At 35.9% G+C, this 17078-nt stretch overlaps 1 protein-coding gene across 1 annotated transcript in view; it reads left to right on the forward strand.

Annotated features, from left to right (window-relative positions):
- The window catches only part of SPAG1 (sperm associated antigen 1), a 37825-nt gene that overhangs the window by 3960 nt on the left and 16787 nt on the right, over positions 1-17078 (forward strand). The window contains exons 5-12 of the mRNA XM_014965169.1: positions 242-309; positions 2068-2186; positions 2688-2793; positions 6462-6592; positions 7244-7350; positions 9690-9852; positions 14974-15399; positions 15784-15883. Coding sequence (XP_014820655.1) covers positions 242-309; positions 2068-2186; positions 2688-2793; positions 6462-6592; positions 7244-7350; positions 9690-9852; positions 14974-15399; positions 15784-15883 — 1220 coding nt within the window. The remainder of the gene's footprint in view (positions 1-241; positions 310-2067; positions 2187-2687; positions 2794-6461; positions 6593-7243; positions 7351-9689; positions 9853-14973; positions 15400-15783; positions 15884-17078) is intronic.

Consider the following 17078-nt stretch of genomic DNA (forward strand, 5'->3'; position numbering starts at 1 on the left):
TATTCAGTGCCTCTGTGACATGTACCAGAGCAGTGGAGAGAAAATGTGAGACTGAAGAGCTCCTTAAATTACAATGATATGTAAAATACATGAGGACTAATTAAGTTTTCAAGACTATGCTGATATTAGTCATGAATAGTGTTATTTACTAGGAATATGTATTGCAGAAACAAAACCTAAAAAAGCCTGTGAATTGCCACTTTAAAAAAATTGTCTTACAGGCTGGCTCTTTCTCTTTCAGAACAAAAATTTGCAAAACAAACTAAGAAACAAGAAAAACATACCACGGGACTACAGTGAATGGGACAAGTATGTTAAATCCTTTATATTGCCGTTTTTATTAAGTCTTATTTATTTGCTTAATAATGGAACACTGTGGTTGTTTTTTAAAGTTTTTTCCAGAAACATAGTATTAAGGTCAACATTTCAGGGAATTATAACATGGTGAAACTTCGTTTTTTCATAATAAATGCTCTCTTAAAATGCAAATGATGCATCGTCGTGCTAACAACGGAACAAATTAGTCCATGCTTTTGTACAAGCTGTGTGAAATAGAGCAAGACAGCAGAAAATATAAATGAGTGATTTTATTTAAGATTTCATTTTTCCTTTAAACAGCTAAGATAAAATCTATGGAGGTATGTAAAAGCAAGGAATTACAATTAGCTTAATTTATCATTCTGAAAACACTTCTAGGGTTATTTAACATGGGCACAAGTTTCCAGTACAGTAGATGGGGAGCTAAATCTAGAGACTGTGGGGTTTGGGGAATGAAACTCTTAATGGGTCACTCCACCCCAACACCCCTACAAACACCCTGCCTGCTTAAGATGCTGTTCTTGCAAACAGTTGTGCGTATCAGTTATTTTCATGCACGTATGTTTCAGAAATTGGAATCTTCCTGCTCAAGCGTGGACAAACAAAGCAGGTTATCAAAATAACTTCTGCAACAATTTATTCTTTCATCCCTCTTTCCTCCATATCATTTAAAGTAATTATTTGGGGATTTTGTTTACAGCTTTATGTACTCAATCTTTAAGAGCCTTAGCAGGCTGATAATACTGCAGTTTCTGAATTTTCCCATATAGTGTATTTCTTCTGTATTATACAATATACTGAAACAGAAGTTGTTTGAAAGAAATTTTCCAGTTTGAAGCATATCGTGTTTTCAAAACATTTTGAGTTTAATTTCAAAACCTTCAAATAATTGTTTATGCAATTTCTGAACAAAATGTTTCACTTTGTATTTTAAAAACACTAACTTAGAAATGTGGTTAATTTATAATAAAAAGGTAAAGCTAAGCTAGCAAAAGATCAGAATCAAAATGGAGAGCAACTAGTCTTACTTGAAAAGGTTTTGAATTGGATAAATTTTGAAAATTGTTTCTCTATTTCAGATTTAAATTATTCATAGCATCAAGATTACTGTGGACAGCAAAGGCCATTTTTCATTGAGTTCTAAACAGAAAGGCAGTTGAGTGTAGTGTTTCTAGACAGTGTTACAAATTGGTTATTTTTTATATAGGACTATGTCCTATAATACTATCTGGTATTTTTTGAATAGGACTATGGCAGCAATATTTATTTCCTATAAATTCCTAAATGCTGTTTAAAAAAAAAAAACCTTCTTCAGAGGAGCCTTGGAAGTGTCTGAGACTATTTTGAAATCTCTCTCATGTTTACAGTATTAATTGCTTTGAAGCTGTTTCCTAGATATTTTAGCAAAGGTTAATAGAGATGTTTGATAGGACTGGGATCGAGCCTGATGATAGTATTTCTTAAATTTTACATCTTTTTTGGAGGAATGACAAGGAGGTGAGACAGACGTTTTCTTTGTTTCATTTGTTTGGTTTTAACCAGAAGGGAGGAAGAAGGGAGGCACTGTATAAGCAGGAGAAGCACGCACACAAAAAAACCCAACACAAAGAAAGGAGATAAGACTAAACATCTGTTCCCAAACTAGTCTCTTTTCCTTTGGTTTATAATGGAAATATTAAAACCCTTTCTATTAGTAGAGGAGTCTTGTGATGCAGTACTATCAATTTGTATGTTTTTTTTTAATTTAAGGTTCGATGTGGAAAAGGAGTGTTCTAAAATTGATGAAGGCTGTGAAGAAAATAACTCAAAAGCAAGATTTTTTAGTAGGCCCAGTCTACCTATAATTGAAAAGAAAATAGACACAACTGGTAATGTCTTAGAAACATATACTTTTTCTTGAATTGTAATACTGTGTTGTAGAGTGTGAATACAAACTGAAGAAGCATATTATAGTTAAAAGTGTCTTTATATATTTTTCAGCCCCTAGAAATGGTAGAAGGATGTCAACTGAGCTTGAAGCCATATTTGAAAAAAAAATAATCTAGTCTTGGTGTTAATAGTCAGTTAAAACATTTATGTTATGTTTAGGTTGAGAGCACAGGGTAAAGAAGTAAAGCATACTTCTGCTATTATAAAGCAGTGGTAGAAGTTAGCCAACTGCTTTCATCTTGCATTTTGTATGCCTATTAGAAGAATTTGTTTTTCTTATTGAAAATAGAATACAAATTTATCTTTTAGTAAGTCATGATCTTTTAAAAAAATAATATACAGATTATGACATTCATACATTAAAGTATTTTAGCTGACAGTGTTTTGATTGCATTGGTGCAAGTTGATATTTGTTGTTATGTATAAATATTTTTTTCTAGGCATGACAATGAAAGAGAAGATTTATATTGCTACTCGTGAAAAAGAAAAGGGCAATGAAGCCTTTGCCATTGGCGATTTTGCGGAAGCAGTGACTTATTACACTCGGTGAGTAAATACGATTGTGTTCTTTTATTTTAGTGACTATTATCTGTGCATATTATTTTTAGAGCAATGCAATTAAAGCAACTTCTTACTGGAGCAACTAGTGACAACTAGATTATTTTCAAAAGGGCAAAAAGTTTTGTCAGAACAATACTTAATTTTATTTATCAGGAAGAGAAGTGGATAGTGTTGGGATGCAATCTGCAGGCATCACAGACTTCTTCAGATTTTTCAAACCCATTGAGAATCAAGGGCAAGTTTACAAAAAAAAAAAAAAGGATAAACAGTATTGGTAGGATAGTCTCAATTGTTAATAAGTAAAATTGATTTAATGACCTCATCTTAGCAGAAAGAAAAATCATTATGTGCAGCTTCATCCCAACACTGTCTGTAATTAGTAGCAGTCCAGAAAAGAGGTATATAAACACAGGATTAAAAAAACCCGAACAGACTCTTACAGGTTGCTTGCCTTAGTTAGTGACTATTGTCTTTATTTATATAAATAGAAGTTGTTTCTACAGGATCTCTGTTGTAATTGTTTCAAAAGTAGAAGAGTTCAAGGTGAATAGAATTAAGCATGACAGGAAGAGAAATATAGTGTTTCAGTTAAGGTATTTGAATGTTGCTGTGGGATAGCTAAATTTTTTCTCTTCCCTTTTCACAGAGTTCAAACATGATGCCATTTATGCAAAACAGGTCTTTCACATGAGACCAACATTTGTTTCTCATTTGCAGATTACTTATTTTGAGACACCAGAGGTCTGACTTGCAAAACTGCTGATGCTCCTACGTTAAACTAACGTCAAAGGAAACTCAGTTTTGTGTTTGTGCTTTGAAATGATAAGGAGTTAAAAAAACCACAGTCCCTAGAAGTGTCAAGTCACTTAGAAATTGAGAGCATATGGGGATCTTGGTGTATTAATTGCTAATGTAAACTGAGGGTAATGGTACAGCACTACTGTGAGATGAAGTGTTAAGATAATTTATGGGCTATGATATTAGAGTGGCATATTCTCGAAAAACATTTATGTGGAAGTTAATGTGTCTGTGGTCAGTGCAGACAAGTACGGAGAAAATAATGAATAGGAATAAATTGTGTGCAACAATAATAAAATAAATATTGAACAGATCTATGTTTAGGAAGCACCATTCATACCATCACTGAAGGAGGCAGGGTTTTGTAGAACAGCTTACGAAAATTTACCTGAAGATTGTTGATGTATATATGTGCACAAACGTATTGATATCCAGGCTGTTTAAACTGAGGTATTTAATGTGTATTTTTTTTGTTCTTGACTTGCAGCCTTAACATCTTTCATGTTTTTTTTTTTTTTTTTTAATACATATATAAGGGATGAGGAGATTTATTCTTGCTGAAATGAACTGTGTAAACTCCAAGATTCATCAGTGTAAGGCAATATTACTCCAGATAACCTAAAACTTAGCTGCTTCCTCTTACCTTGCCGTACGGAGAAAATAATGAATAGGAATAAATTGTGTGCAACAATAATAAAATAAATATTGAACAGATCTATGTTTAGGAAGCACCATTCATACCATCACTGAAGGAGGCAGGGTTTTGTAGAACAGCTTACGAAAATTTACCTGAAGATTGTTGATGTATATATGTGCACAAACGTATTGATATCCAGGCTGTTTAAACTGAGGTATTTAATGTGTATTTTTTTTGTTCTTGACTTGCAGCCTTAACATCTTTCATGTTTTTTTTTTTTTTTTTTAATACATGAACATGAATATAAAAACATCCATAGCTGTATTTCGTATACAATAAATAAAATACAAATCCATAATATAAGTAAAACTACCTGCTTTTGGGGCATAAATAAGGTATTAATTAATAAGGATGGGCAGAATCCTTCCTAATGGAGAGTCTTTCCATATTCAAAGCCCATGGGGTATTGTACACCTTCTGTAATATGTATGTTATTGACACTCCATACTGTTCTAACTGGGCACTTTTCTAACACCATCTGAAAATTCCCATTTTCTTACATTTAGGAATATTTAAATAAAACATATTTTGGGTGAATTGATAATAGTATGAAGAGGTTATTTGTATATGGCTAAAAAGGGAAAAAGAGTAGGGTTCTATGTAAAAATAATTGGGGTACATTTATTCATTTTGTTTGTCTTGTGAACATAGGTGAACAAGGTGAACATAGGGATTACTTTCTATCTTAAAAAAAACCAAAACCTTAAACCTCTCTCTCATTTCTAAAGAGATTAAAAATTCTTGCAGAGGATGTGCTTTGACATAGTTCCGTTATGCTGATGTGATTTTTAAACAAATCTTGCCTAATTTTTTGCACACCTCCAGTGAAATCACTCTGCTTTGTCATTTCAGCTCTACCACAGTATCAGGCTGGAAGCAATCTCTGAATGGTATTTTCTGCAAACCAGCTCTCAAAGCAGGGCCAAGTTAGATCAGGTTACTCAGAGCTTTGTTCAGTTAAGTTTTGAATATCTCCAAGGATGGAGGTTTCACAGCCTCTCTGGGCAGCCCACTGCAGTGTTGAACTACCCTTACAGTAGGGTTGCTGCAGCCCAGGCTGTCATCAGCTTTTCATTCCCAACCAGTTCTTGATTGTGAGTAACAATTCCAGCAAAGCATTCCCCCTTGTCACCTTGTTGATTGTGTCAAGAAGTTGTCTTCAACATGCTCCAGAAATCTCATAGATTCCTTGTGCCTTGTCATTTTGCCCTTCCAGCAGATAACAGGGTCATTCAGGTTCCCCGTGGGAACCAGAGCCTGTCTGTAGTTGTGAGGCTTCCTCTACTTGCCTGAAGAAGACTTCATCTCCTGGCTCTTCTTCATCAGGCAGTCTGAAGCAGATGCTTACCATGATGTCACCATGTCAGTCTGACCTCTTATTCTTACCCATTAGCTCTCTTGACGAGCTTGTCATACTTTTGCTTGTTCCAAGACAAACCTTCACACATTTAATCACTGCTTAGATTAGAATCCACTTCCTCTTCCTCCTTACATTCCTAGTCTTTTTAAAGAGCCTGCATGCCTCCGTCACAGCGCTACAGCCATACAGATTATCCCATCACACCTCTGTTATCCCACTGAGATCATAGCTACACAAACCTTTTCTTCTTCTTTTTTGTTTCCCATGCTTTGGCACTTGTGCACAAGCACTTGGCAATGTCCTCCAGTCGTGCTTTTTTTCATGAGGAAAGTGTGAGAGTCTGTTCCAGAATGCTCTCCTCACGGCATTTCGCTATTGCCCCCTCTTCCCAGTGAACAGAGTTTAGAGTCCTTCTTGCTAGGTTAGCCAGAGTGTTGGCAAAGATTGTCTTGCAGCACTTTGTCATATGTATCCCACTTGTCCTTATTCCTCAGAGATGATCCTGTTGTTGTAGAAGCTAAGGCCCTACCTAAAATACCAGCCACACAGCAAGATGTTGACCTGGACGATTCAACCACTGCTACCCGAGTCTTCTCCCTTTTACAAGCAAGGTCAAGGAGAATTCCGTATAGCCCCCCTGCCTCTGGTCTTGCAGGAAGGAGTTTCTAACCACTATTGTGGTTAAAATACCAGTATCAATATTGTTATACTGTTTTCAGTTTCCAATAGTGAAGTGTTTCTACGTTCAGGTTTTCTAACTATGAACCTACCATGGTCAATACTCCCGTTTTTTTTCAGGAGTATTTCAGTAATACCCACTGCAGCTGCATATAATAACAAAGCTCAAGCAGAAATCAAACTTCAGGACTGGGGCGGTGCTTTGCAGGATTGTGAGAAGGTACTAGAGATGGAACCTGACAATGTAAAAGGTAAACTTGAACATAAACTTGCCCTTCTATGTATTATTTTATTTCTAGCAAATAAAATGGTACGTATCCGTTCATGTTGTTAATTGATTTCAGTGAGCTTTAGATGAAGTGCAATATAAAAAAGGAAACAGAGTAAATCCCCAAAGTAATTTTAACTGTATTTTCAGGGTCAGGGAAGTTTTATACAGTCCATCCTGTTGGTCTGTAATGGGTATTCTCATGCAGCGGCATGGGGCTGACTCTTGGTTTCTGTATGATGTCTATGAGCCCTTTTGTATTCATGCAGAGCATTGTTTCCATAATACCCCCATTGAAGTATTTAATTACCTTAAAAGTGACAAGAAAACAATGGAAGTTGCCGATTTAATCCTTTCTGAAGGCAAGGGCTTGAATGTAGCTAACTATATTTGTATGGGAGGAAGGAACAAATTGGAAAAATATGAAAAGATGCTTCACAATTCATGATTGCTATCTCAAAAGGTGTCATGTGAAATTGCATCTTTGAAAATGATCAAGAAAACAGTTATTACCAATGAAGTAAAAGCATAATTTTTAAAACTGCTTTCCAGTTAATATGTCTAGAAAAAAATGGTGCATTGTTATCCATTTTATGCTTTAAATGCCTAAATATTACACTTTGTTCCTTTCTAGCACTGATACGCCACGCCACTGTACACAATCAGCTGAAGAATTACCAGACAGCTGTAGAGGATCTGAACAGAGTATTACACATTGAACCAGAAAACACTATAGCGAAGGTAAAGATAAATGAGTTGAATGTGACTAGAAAAAGGTTGTATGCAATTGTAGCACAAAGTGAATACAGTTTATATTGTTTGATTTGAATACTAGTTTTGAGGACACGCTCGGTCTACTGTGCCAATGATCAGTTTTGCAAGACCACATAGGTGCCTGTGGTGGAACGTAGGTACTTGAATGTGATCAGATCTTCTGTTCACTACTTAATTGTGAGAACCTGTAGGCACTCAAGTCTTTTTTATTAACATAATTTGGGTGCCTAAAGGTTTGCTGCTGAACAGGCTTACAGGATTAGTGTCTTAGCTGATGAAAGTTATTTGGAAATTTCTCTCAAAAAGATCCACTGGGATAAGTGTATGTAAGTTTGACACGTAATTCACAAGAAAAATTCAAAAGAGATGCCAAGCTTTTATTGTTTTAGTGACCCAAAAGGAGTGTTCTGTCTTCACTGCAGTGTGATATTATAAATCCTCATTTCTCACCTTCAGGCTAGAACGAAAAACCTTTCATACCTTCTGATGAATCTGTAACCTTCTCGGACGTAAGAAAGCTGGATGCTTTCTTTGGAAACTCAAGGTCAGAGTAGGTCCTTGTACTACTATTACTTCAGCTATTTAGGAGAGGATTAGTCTGTGTCATTTCATTGGTATCTTCTTAGGGGTTTTTGTGGGTTAGAATCCAATCCTTACATTTGGGCTCCATATGTCCTCAGAATCTTCAGTACTAGGCAGTTCTGATACTAAACTGCTCTTTTCCTGTTAATTAGGAGTCCATCATACTGCTACCTTCCCAATTTTTTTATGTATGACTTTTGGATGCTGTGCAATTGCCTCATCACCTGAATTCTGTTCAGCTTTTATCGTTGGCCCATTTTGAGCTACTGGCAGCTTCATTCCATGGACTGATTGATCACTGCTATCGCTTGCACCTGTAAGAGATGTCGAAGTCTGTTGTTTCAAATTCACCACATACAGCATTCATCCCTTTTAGGGTGTTCTTGGAGCTAAATTCCTATCCATAATAGTTGCCGAGTTTCACATCAACCAAGGAATCAATCTCTCTGCCTTTATTTCTTTTTTCCTTTCTTTTTAAACACCTGTCTCTCTAGATGTGGGGTTGTTTTTTTTTTCCATTTACAAGACTGAACCACTAAATAGCTTGAGTCTGTGTTGACAAACCCTGCAACAGTCCTTGCAAAAAGATTGTCAAATAGGCTGTGCTGAGACTTCTTCTAGAACCAGACATAAGATACTTACTCACTTTGAGTGCACTCTTCCAGAGGTCCAAATGCATTAGTAGCTTTGCTGAGCAATGCTTCTGTAGCTGAAAGCAGATGTCTGTGCTTTGTCCTTAGCTGTGCCAGCTATTTCGCCTTGGCTGAGACATCTAGAGGTAACAGTGCTTGGCAGGGCATTTTTTGAGTTGCTCTTTGCTTGGAGGATCTTCAAAAGCCCCTTGAGCTAAATATGAATATATGGTACACATGCAGAGTGAATGTTTATATGCAGAGTCACTAAAATAAAGGTAAATTGCTTGTCAGTAACTAAAATTCTTCAGGGTACTTTGTCTACATGAACCTTTGCTTGTTTCTGTCCTTGTTTTATCTTTTTTTTTTTTTAGGAAGTGAGTACTGAAATGGCGTTTCCTTGTACAGCATTGAATTAAATTCAGAATAGTGCATAATGTTGGGTGTGTCTTACTCTGCTCTGAGAGTGTAAGGTGCAGTCGGAGTATTTTTTTTTTGAGTAATCAAAAAATGTTTGTGGAATGAGAGGCTGTTTGATCGTCTAATTTGCAGTTCTTACAAGAGGAGCAAACCATTATTCAAGACTGTCCTTCTGCTACACAGCTAAGAAATTGTTGTCTCTTTTGGTTCTAGTTCCATCAATTGCATGCCTCCATCAGATATCCATCAGACACCAAATTCTCCATAGCATAAATTTTCATAAACTGATTTTAGGCTTTTTTGGGGAGTTTGGAACGATGCTGTTTTCCATGTGTTTCTTCCGAGTAGGCCATGCCAGATATCACAGTAGTACAATCTACTTTTTTTCCTTTTGATTCAGCTTTATTTTTGCTTAAGCTGTTCATTCAAGAAAGGTACTTATTTATTTGTGTGATATCTTCTGAGTTTCTGAGGGAGAGAGAAATTGAGTGGTTTTGATACTGACTCTTGGAAAAAGTCACTTTTATTTTCTCTGTTTTTATATTGGTAACATGGTATCTCAATAGTTCCTCAGCATCTGTAGATTATTAAACAGAATGTAGTTTATATAAATTACAATTTATATACCTACAAAAAAAGGCTTCTGCTGTTGCTGTTTTTTCTCTATTGCAGAAAAATCTGCTAGAGATTGAAAAGAAACTGAAAGAATTAAAGCCTGTTTCTGAGACTCAAGGTAAAGGAAAAAGAATACTTATTCAAGATATAGAGGATTCAGATGATGATGAAGAAAGAGGGGAAAATAGAGAAGAACATGAAGGAAGCAGCAGAAATAAAAGTAATGTCATGTCATTTCCTATTTAATTTTAATTTTTAATTAATTTTAATTTTAAGAGGAAAAAAATCATTGCCCTTGATAGTTCAATATTTATTGACATAATTAATTTATATTTGTTTGCAATGAATTTTGCCTGTTTGAAGACTAAAATTGCATTCACTACTTAAGTTTATATGGGTGTGATCCAGTATGAATCCAGTTTTATTACACATCTTTGGAATTATTTATATACAGTGTATAACAAAGACAGATGGGAAATGTTGCTATAAATCACCTACTTTCCTGGGTAATTTTGTACCTATCCGTTGATGTGGACCCAGTTGGGAATTTCTTCTGGTGTTAGAAAACAGTTTGTGTTTCTTAGCTCATTCTCTCGCACAGCTCTTCTGCCTTTCCACCATCACATTTTCCTTCTGCATTTTTTTTTCCTCTCTTGATTGGATCAAAGGGGCTGCTGAGGTGTTTTCATATTCATTGAGGTTGCTTTCATATTCAGCTGCCTATCTGGGATCCTGCAACAGAATAACTTCCTTTAGTTGATTTCCACCCTTTCTCCCCTCTGTTGGCTCTTTAAAGTAACGTGGCATGAAAACTGCGGCTTTTATGTTTTCCGTGGCCCATGTAGTTCTTTTTCTTGAAATTAAATCAGTCTGTGGGTTTTCCAACTTAATTGTGACTATTAGACTGTGTATGTGTGGTTTAATAATGCATTATTTGCACAAATTTAAGAAAAATACATATCAGTAGATATCCACTAATAGTCTTCTCAGCTACAGCCCTGGAAGAAAGGACGGATCATGTCCCTAGACTTAAATATTAGTTAATTAGGGGTTCCTTTCCATTGGGAGCATTCAGATGACTAATTGCCTTCTAGCTCCATAGGAAGACTCCTATTCCGTTGATGAAAGGTTAGGCTTTTAAACATAGGGAAGATTGTCAACTGACGTCAATCACATGTGTTCATGTGATATATGTAAGTATTTGTGAGATTTAGGAGGCAAGCATCTTCATAGATTACTGTTTTAAAGTAGAACTGGAAACAAATATGAAATCAGTTATTGAATAAATCTGATATGTTCTGTGAACCTAACAGTAATAAGTAGACTTAGAATCCTATATGTCTTCTCTGTACATCTAGACATGTAGTCACAGACAGCCCAGTAGCTCATGCAGGCCAGTCATGTAGTTGCATTTATTTCACATTCTAGTTGGCAAACGTCATGCATTCCTACTAAACTTATTATTTACTTGATGCCACAGCAGTTGGCTACAGATAATTATTTTTTGATTTTTTTTTCCCCAGTGTATTTTCTGCTCGATAGCACCAAATTAAGGTCTTTGGTATTGAACATGACAATACCGTGATTTGGAACCATTCTTAGATTGAAGAGCATCTCCTTGTATCAGTCCACTATCTTGTGTATCTTGTGACTTTGTTTTTTTTCACTAGATGGTCCTTTTTTGGGAATGTTGTTAGGAGCTGAATAGGTACGAAAACTCTCTCTGCACCCTTGATGAGTTATGCACTGTGTTCTCAACTGGTCTTGACCATTTGTCATTTCTCTGATGAAATGGGCATTCTGACCTTAAATAGAATTGTCATTGTAATAACTGATTTACAGCTTTCCAAAACAAATAGGGATTGATAACACTATTTTAATTTCTCTTGTTGATTTTCTAAACAGGTTTTATGAAGTCAACATTTCCAAATAAAGCTGGAATCTTTGTCTTTACATTTTTACTTGAACTATTCCATGTGGAATAATGAAACATTTATTTGATGTTACAGATAATTCTTCAGCGTATGTGTTCATGTTTCATGGCTTTTCACAGAAAACAGTACGGTCTTAGATTTGCATTTTGAAGTTTCTGATGTGTTAAGAAGCAAAGTTTATTGGGTAGGAGACAACTAGAGCTCTTCCCTACTCAAGTGATCAGTTGTGCTTGCTGTTACATTTTCTGCATTCCTGGTATTGCTTTCTGCTCTCCTCTACCACTGAGGCTTTAAGATAATTGAGATGTTATCTCTTGATTAATGCTTTCTGGCTGCTCTGCATCCTTGCTCACTTGGCCTTTATGCCATATATGAGTTCGTGTCTGTCCAAATCTTAATTTGTAGTAATCTCTGTGACTAGAATTTGACTGCAATAGGAAGTTTCTTTGCTATTGTAGCCCTGAATAATTGATTGTGTCTGTTGTTCTTATGGTTAGAAGCCTTATTGATGAGGTCTTGTATGAGGACATTTGGCCACCTTGTTATCCAATATAATAGTTATTCTGTATTTCTTGATCCCTCCTTCCAGCCCGCTTGTTCATTTGCTGTATTTGATTTTTAGAATTGTAAACACTGTGAAGAAGGAGCTGTCATGTAGAACTAATTTGTATAGTGTCTAGCACAATGGACCCCAACCTCCTGGGGCTTGTAGGCTTTATTGCAAGGTAGTGATATGAGAATTTAGATCATGTTAAAAGAAACAGCATTGAAAATTAAGTCTAGAATTGCATTTGTAGTGCATATCCTGAAGTTAAGAAAACCCCTCAATTACAGTGTCAGTATAAATGTTGACCATTAAATCTTTTTTCATTCTTTCTGAATAAAGAGTGCTCCTAAGCAGTCAGATCAGAGTTATCTGAGAAGTCTGTTCATTGTATGTTATGGCTCAGAACAATCCAGGTACAATCTCAATCAGCTAAACTAAGAACATGTAATACAAAACAGGTATTTGCTGACTGACTGTGTGTGGCACAAAAGCAAAAAAAAAATTTAAAATTATTAAAAATTAATCTGTGGAGATTTTGACCGTTCCAGTTGCCTTCATATGTAGGCAGTCCAGAGCACATAAGAGTTGAAAATGTTTCCTGGTTTTGTAATGGGCAAATTCATTGTGAACTAAAATTAGGTATGTTGCTTTTCATTTGCCACCACTATTTTTGTGCCAGGCTTCTGGAGTATAAATCCTTTGTGTAGGTGGAAATTAATTTTAAAGGAAAGACAATGTCATCTATTACAAAAAAAAAATTTCAAATATTCCTTTTGGAGTGTTCAGTGGTTTTTGTTTTATGACAGTCCTTCCATTTTAAGTTCATCTTTTTAGTACCAACATTTATTCTTTCTGGTTTGTATTTGTTGTTATTCTGTTCAGAATCCTATCCATGCTCTACAGTACCCTTCTTTTCTTTAAGTTGTCTTTGGAATTGATACTGCATCTTGACCTTTTTTATTTCCTTTTTCTTTTTAAAGTTCATAAGCTCTGATTTTAATTTTTTTTTAAGGCAAAGCCTAGAATACATATGGCTGTCATGAATACATTTCTCTGTATCAACACGACAGGAATATTGTTTATGTATAAACACTGAAACTGAAAGACAGTGAAAATTAGGTTTGAGAAATGTATCTGTACAATTTTGTGCATGGTGTTTACTCAGTCCAGAAATATTTAGGCAATTGGCATGACCTGACAGCTAAACAAGTTAATTATGAGTATTTTTATTTTCGGGGGGACTCCAAGTGCTATAAATGTTTCCCATTTAATCCAGGATTCGTTCTGTGCACTTCACCTTCAGGAAATTTTCTCCTATATTCTGGAAATGATGTTTGCATTAATGACATTCATATCACGCATTATCTGCCTTTCTTGCTTTTTCTTTGTCTCTAGAGTTGGGACGCTTTCCAAGAGTGTTTTGCTGTACAATTTTTTTAAAAACCTTGTCCTATCACCTGTTTAAATGTCTGTGCCATTTGGTTTTTCCTTTTATTATTATGTTTTTTAAGTAGGTGGTGTGTAGATTATTCTGTGTCTTGGTGGATGTAACATAAAAGGATTTTAGCATGTATCCTAAGGAACTTATTATAGTGCTCCTGTCTGCACTCATCTGCTGAGCTAGCCTTTTACCCTCATCCACCGACCAAATAGATTTTAAAGCTTTTTGGCATATTTGGCACTGCCAAATTTGATGGATGAATGGATGGAAGTATAAAATATAAATAATTTACTTAAGTTTTATAAAAATACCTGTGTGAGTAGAATAGATTTATCCTGTCATTGTTCCCACTGTGGAGTATGAGCATACTATTAAACAAAATGACTTTAAAACAGAGACCACAACTAGAAAGGATGGAACTTTTGTCTATTAGGCACTAGAGAATCTATTGTTTATAAAATCTTATTCTTTCCCACCCTGTTCAGTTTGATTTTGGTAATATTTTGTGCATTATAAAAAAAAAAAAATTATGGTTTTCAACGACCTGGTGTTCATGCATATTCAGTCAACTTCAGAAGTTTGGTTTGAGTCAATTGAAGGTATCACTCCAATATATAAGGGCATGAAGAAATTCTGCTGGACAGATGAGCACCTCAAGTTAAGGGATGCATCCTTAATTGATAGTACAAAAACACAGAAGTGCCTTTGTGTGACTGGTAGAATCAAGAGTCAGGCGTTCTGCTGAAATCAATATATGAATGCTGTGGTGATAATCTCTTAGGAATTCAGATGAATAAGGAAGTTATATAGGTTAATATCGGATACCCTTATTGCATGGGTTTTTTCCTAATTAAAATAATAACAGTAGTGAAAATGGAGTGATCTGAACTCTCTACAAAGGCTTTTTGACATGAATGAAACTTTTGAAAGGAAACCTTTTTCAGAATGATTTTTAAGCTTTTATCCCTCCTATTCCATGTTGTATTTGGGGAGAGTTTTGAAGTGTGGAACATTACTGGGCTGTTAGCCGCGTGTTCTAATTTTGACATGCAAGCATTTGGATTTGGTCACGGAAAAATCAAAGTCTCAGTATTGTACCAGCCAGTATTTAAAGAGTTAATGTCAAGGTGAACTCTGTACCATTCTGGCCTTACAGAAGAGGGGTTCCCAATGTGCCTGGCAAGGAGCAATGAGATTTCACAGTAACACGTTCTCATGTTACATTCATCTGCAAGTTACAGTAAGTAGGATTTTTTTCTGTGTTCTGGGAAGTGTTTTCTGAGGCAAATAAATCTTCGTAATACTAAGACGCCTGGAGGATTCGGTACCGTGCTCTTTGGCTGTACACCCCTCTCTTGCCAGGACGATAGTTTCTTCTGATGATGCAAGCTCTAACTCAGCTCATTAACTTCCTTGCAGCAATTAGCGTGCCAGTCGGAGGAGAGGCAGCTGCGGAGGAGGGAGCGATGGGGAACGCGCAGAGAAAGTTTCACAGCAAAGGCGGTGGCGGGAAGGCGGAAGACAGAGACACGCAGAAGGAGAAGGAATCCAATGAGAGCGGATTAAAAAAAAGCACAGCGGAGAAGAAAAGACAAAAGCGTTCATCAGACCACCAGAGTGAAGTTAATGGCTATTTACAGAGCGATCAGAAGAGCGAAAGCTCTGAAGCCGAGCTCTCCGGACCGCAGGGAGCGGGGTCTCAGGCGGCTGGTGGTGGCAGTTCTGCTTCACTTCCTCCTGCTGCAGCAAAACTGAAAAGTGAAGGAAATGAGTTGTTCAAGAGTGGACAGTTCGGGGAGGCTGTGCTCAAATACTCGGAAGCCATTGACTATGTCATTGGTTTAGGTGAGTGCAAGACCTTATACTTAAATCTAGGATTATTGCTTAGATTATTTAAAGGAACTGCAAATGAACTAGCCTATCCCTGGATTTTTGCCAGGAGTTACTGTGCAGTAAATTCTGTGTCATTGTCAGTAGAGGATAATTCATATGGTACAAAATATAGGAAGATGAGTAAAATAATCTTTTAACTTCCTTGGGGCAGAGCTGTTATGTTTTATTTATGTATTGAATAATTACATATTCTTGGTGACATGATAAAGGAAAGCTCCTTGCAGCTTTGCATTGTCAGCAAACTGCATCACTGCAGTGCACCTTACAGTATGCAAGTCTTAATTCTCAAATGTCATTTTAGTAATGGTCTTTGATTTCAATTGTAACTTCTTGTAGGAGAACCAAGTCCAGATGATTTAAGTGTCTTGTACTCAAACAGAGCAGCGTGTTATCTCAAAGAAGGCAACTGCAGTGACTGTATTCAGGATTGTAACAGGTAAATTGCAGCCTCCCATGTGGAGCAACAACATTCCTGATGATGATTAAACATTTTAATTGATAGATTGTTATTGCACTTTGACTTAGAACAATCCAGTAGAGTCTGTTTCCCTGCCTAAATGATACATATCTTTGTCAGTTATGTAAACAATCACATGGAACCTAGGAAAGGAATAAGTTTCAAGTTACTGTCTTACTGTGAGAGCAGTTATTTGGCTTCTTGTGTACACAGAAATGGACAGTAGGCTTGAAATTTTTAGTATAAAAGCTGGCTTACTTCAGTGATGTTCTGTAGTAACTTATATGTAAAAGCTTTGTTAACCCAGATGCTTATGGTGTATATGTGTGTGTTCACTGTGTTGGTTTGTTGTCTTGTTTCATATTTTTTAAATACATACGTGGCATAGTTATAAACAGTAATTACGTCATGCTTATTTTGGCTTTTAAGGATACAGGAATTAGAGAGGATCAGACACCTTCAATAACTTGCAAACACTGCAAAAATGTCTTTTTTCATATTTTCATAGCGTTAGTACGACTGAGGCTTAAGGTGCAAAAAAGGATCCCAAGGCAGTTAGAAATCATATTAATTAATCAGTTGGGTTTTTTACAGCACAACTCAACTGTTAATCCCCCAAACTATAATAAAATATGCATGTAACTTTGTATTAACCGAATATTTGACTTACTATATATATTGTACTTGACAGAAAAGTTTTCTGAAAAAGTAATCTGAAAAAATTTGTTAACAATAGTTTGTTAAAATAGATGTGGGACCATAGGCAGCTGGTTGATGAAACAAGATGGCATACTTAACAGCCATCATATTTTTCTGTTCAGGAGGTCTAAAGTATGTAAGACTGCAACTGAAATCAGTAATAAAAAGGTTTTGGGTTTTGTATTCTTACCAATTGGAAGTTTTTTCTTACTACTTAATGATAGTGTCCTTAGCATCGTGCATATTTTCTGGATACACAAGGACCCATGATGCTTAGTAAGCACAATAGAGGTAGAAATAATTTAGAGACTGGGAAGCAGAACTGCAAAACTGCAAACACACATGAATTAATCAATGTCAATTAAATCTTCTCTAGGCAACACAACATAAAGGATGATCTACGGATAGGTTACTTGATTTCAGAGTAAAAATGGTGTAGTGCTTATATTTGTGGTAGAAAAATACGTCTTGAACA

Source organism: Calidris pugnax, unplaced genomic scaffold, assembly GCF_001431845.1.
Source record: "Calidris pugnax isolate Ruff unplaced genomic scaffold, ASM143184v1 scaffold41, whole genome shotgun sequence".
NCBI lineage: Eukaryota > Metazoa > Chordata > Aves > Charadriiformes > Scolopacidae > Calidris > Calidris pugnax.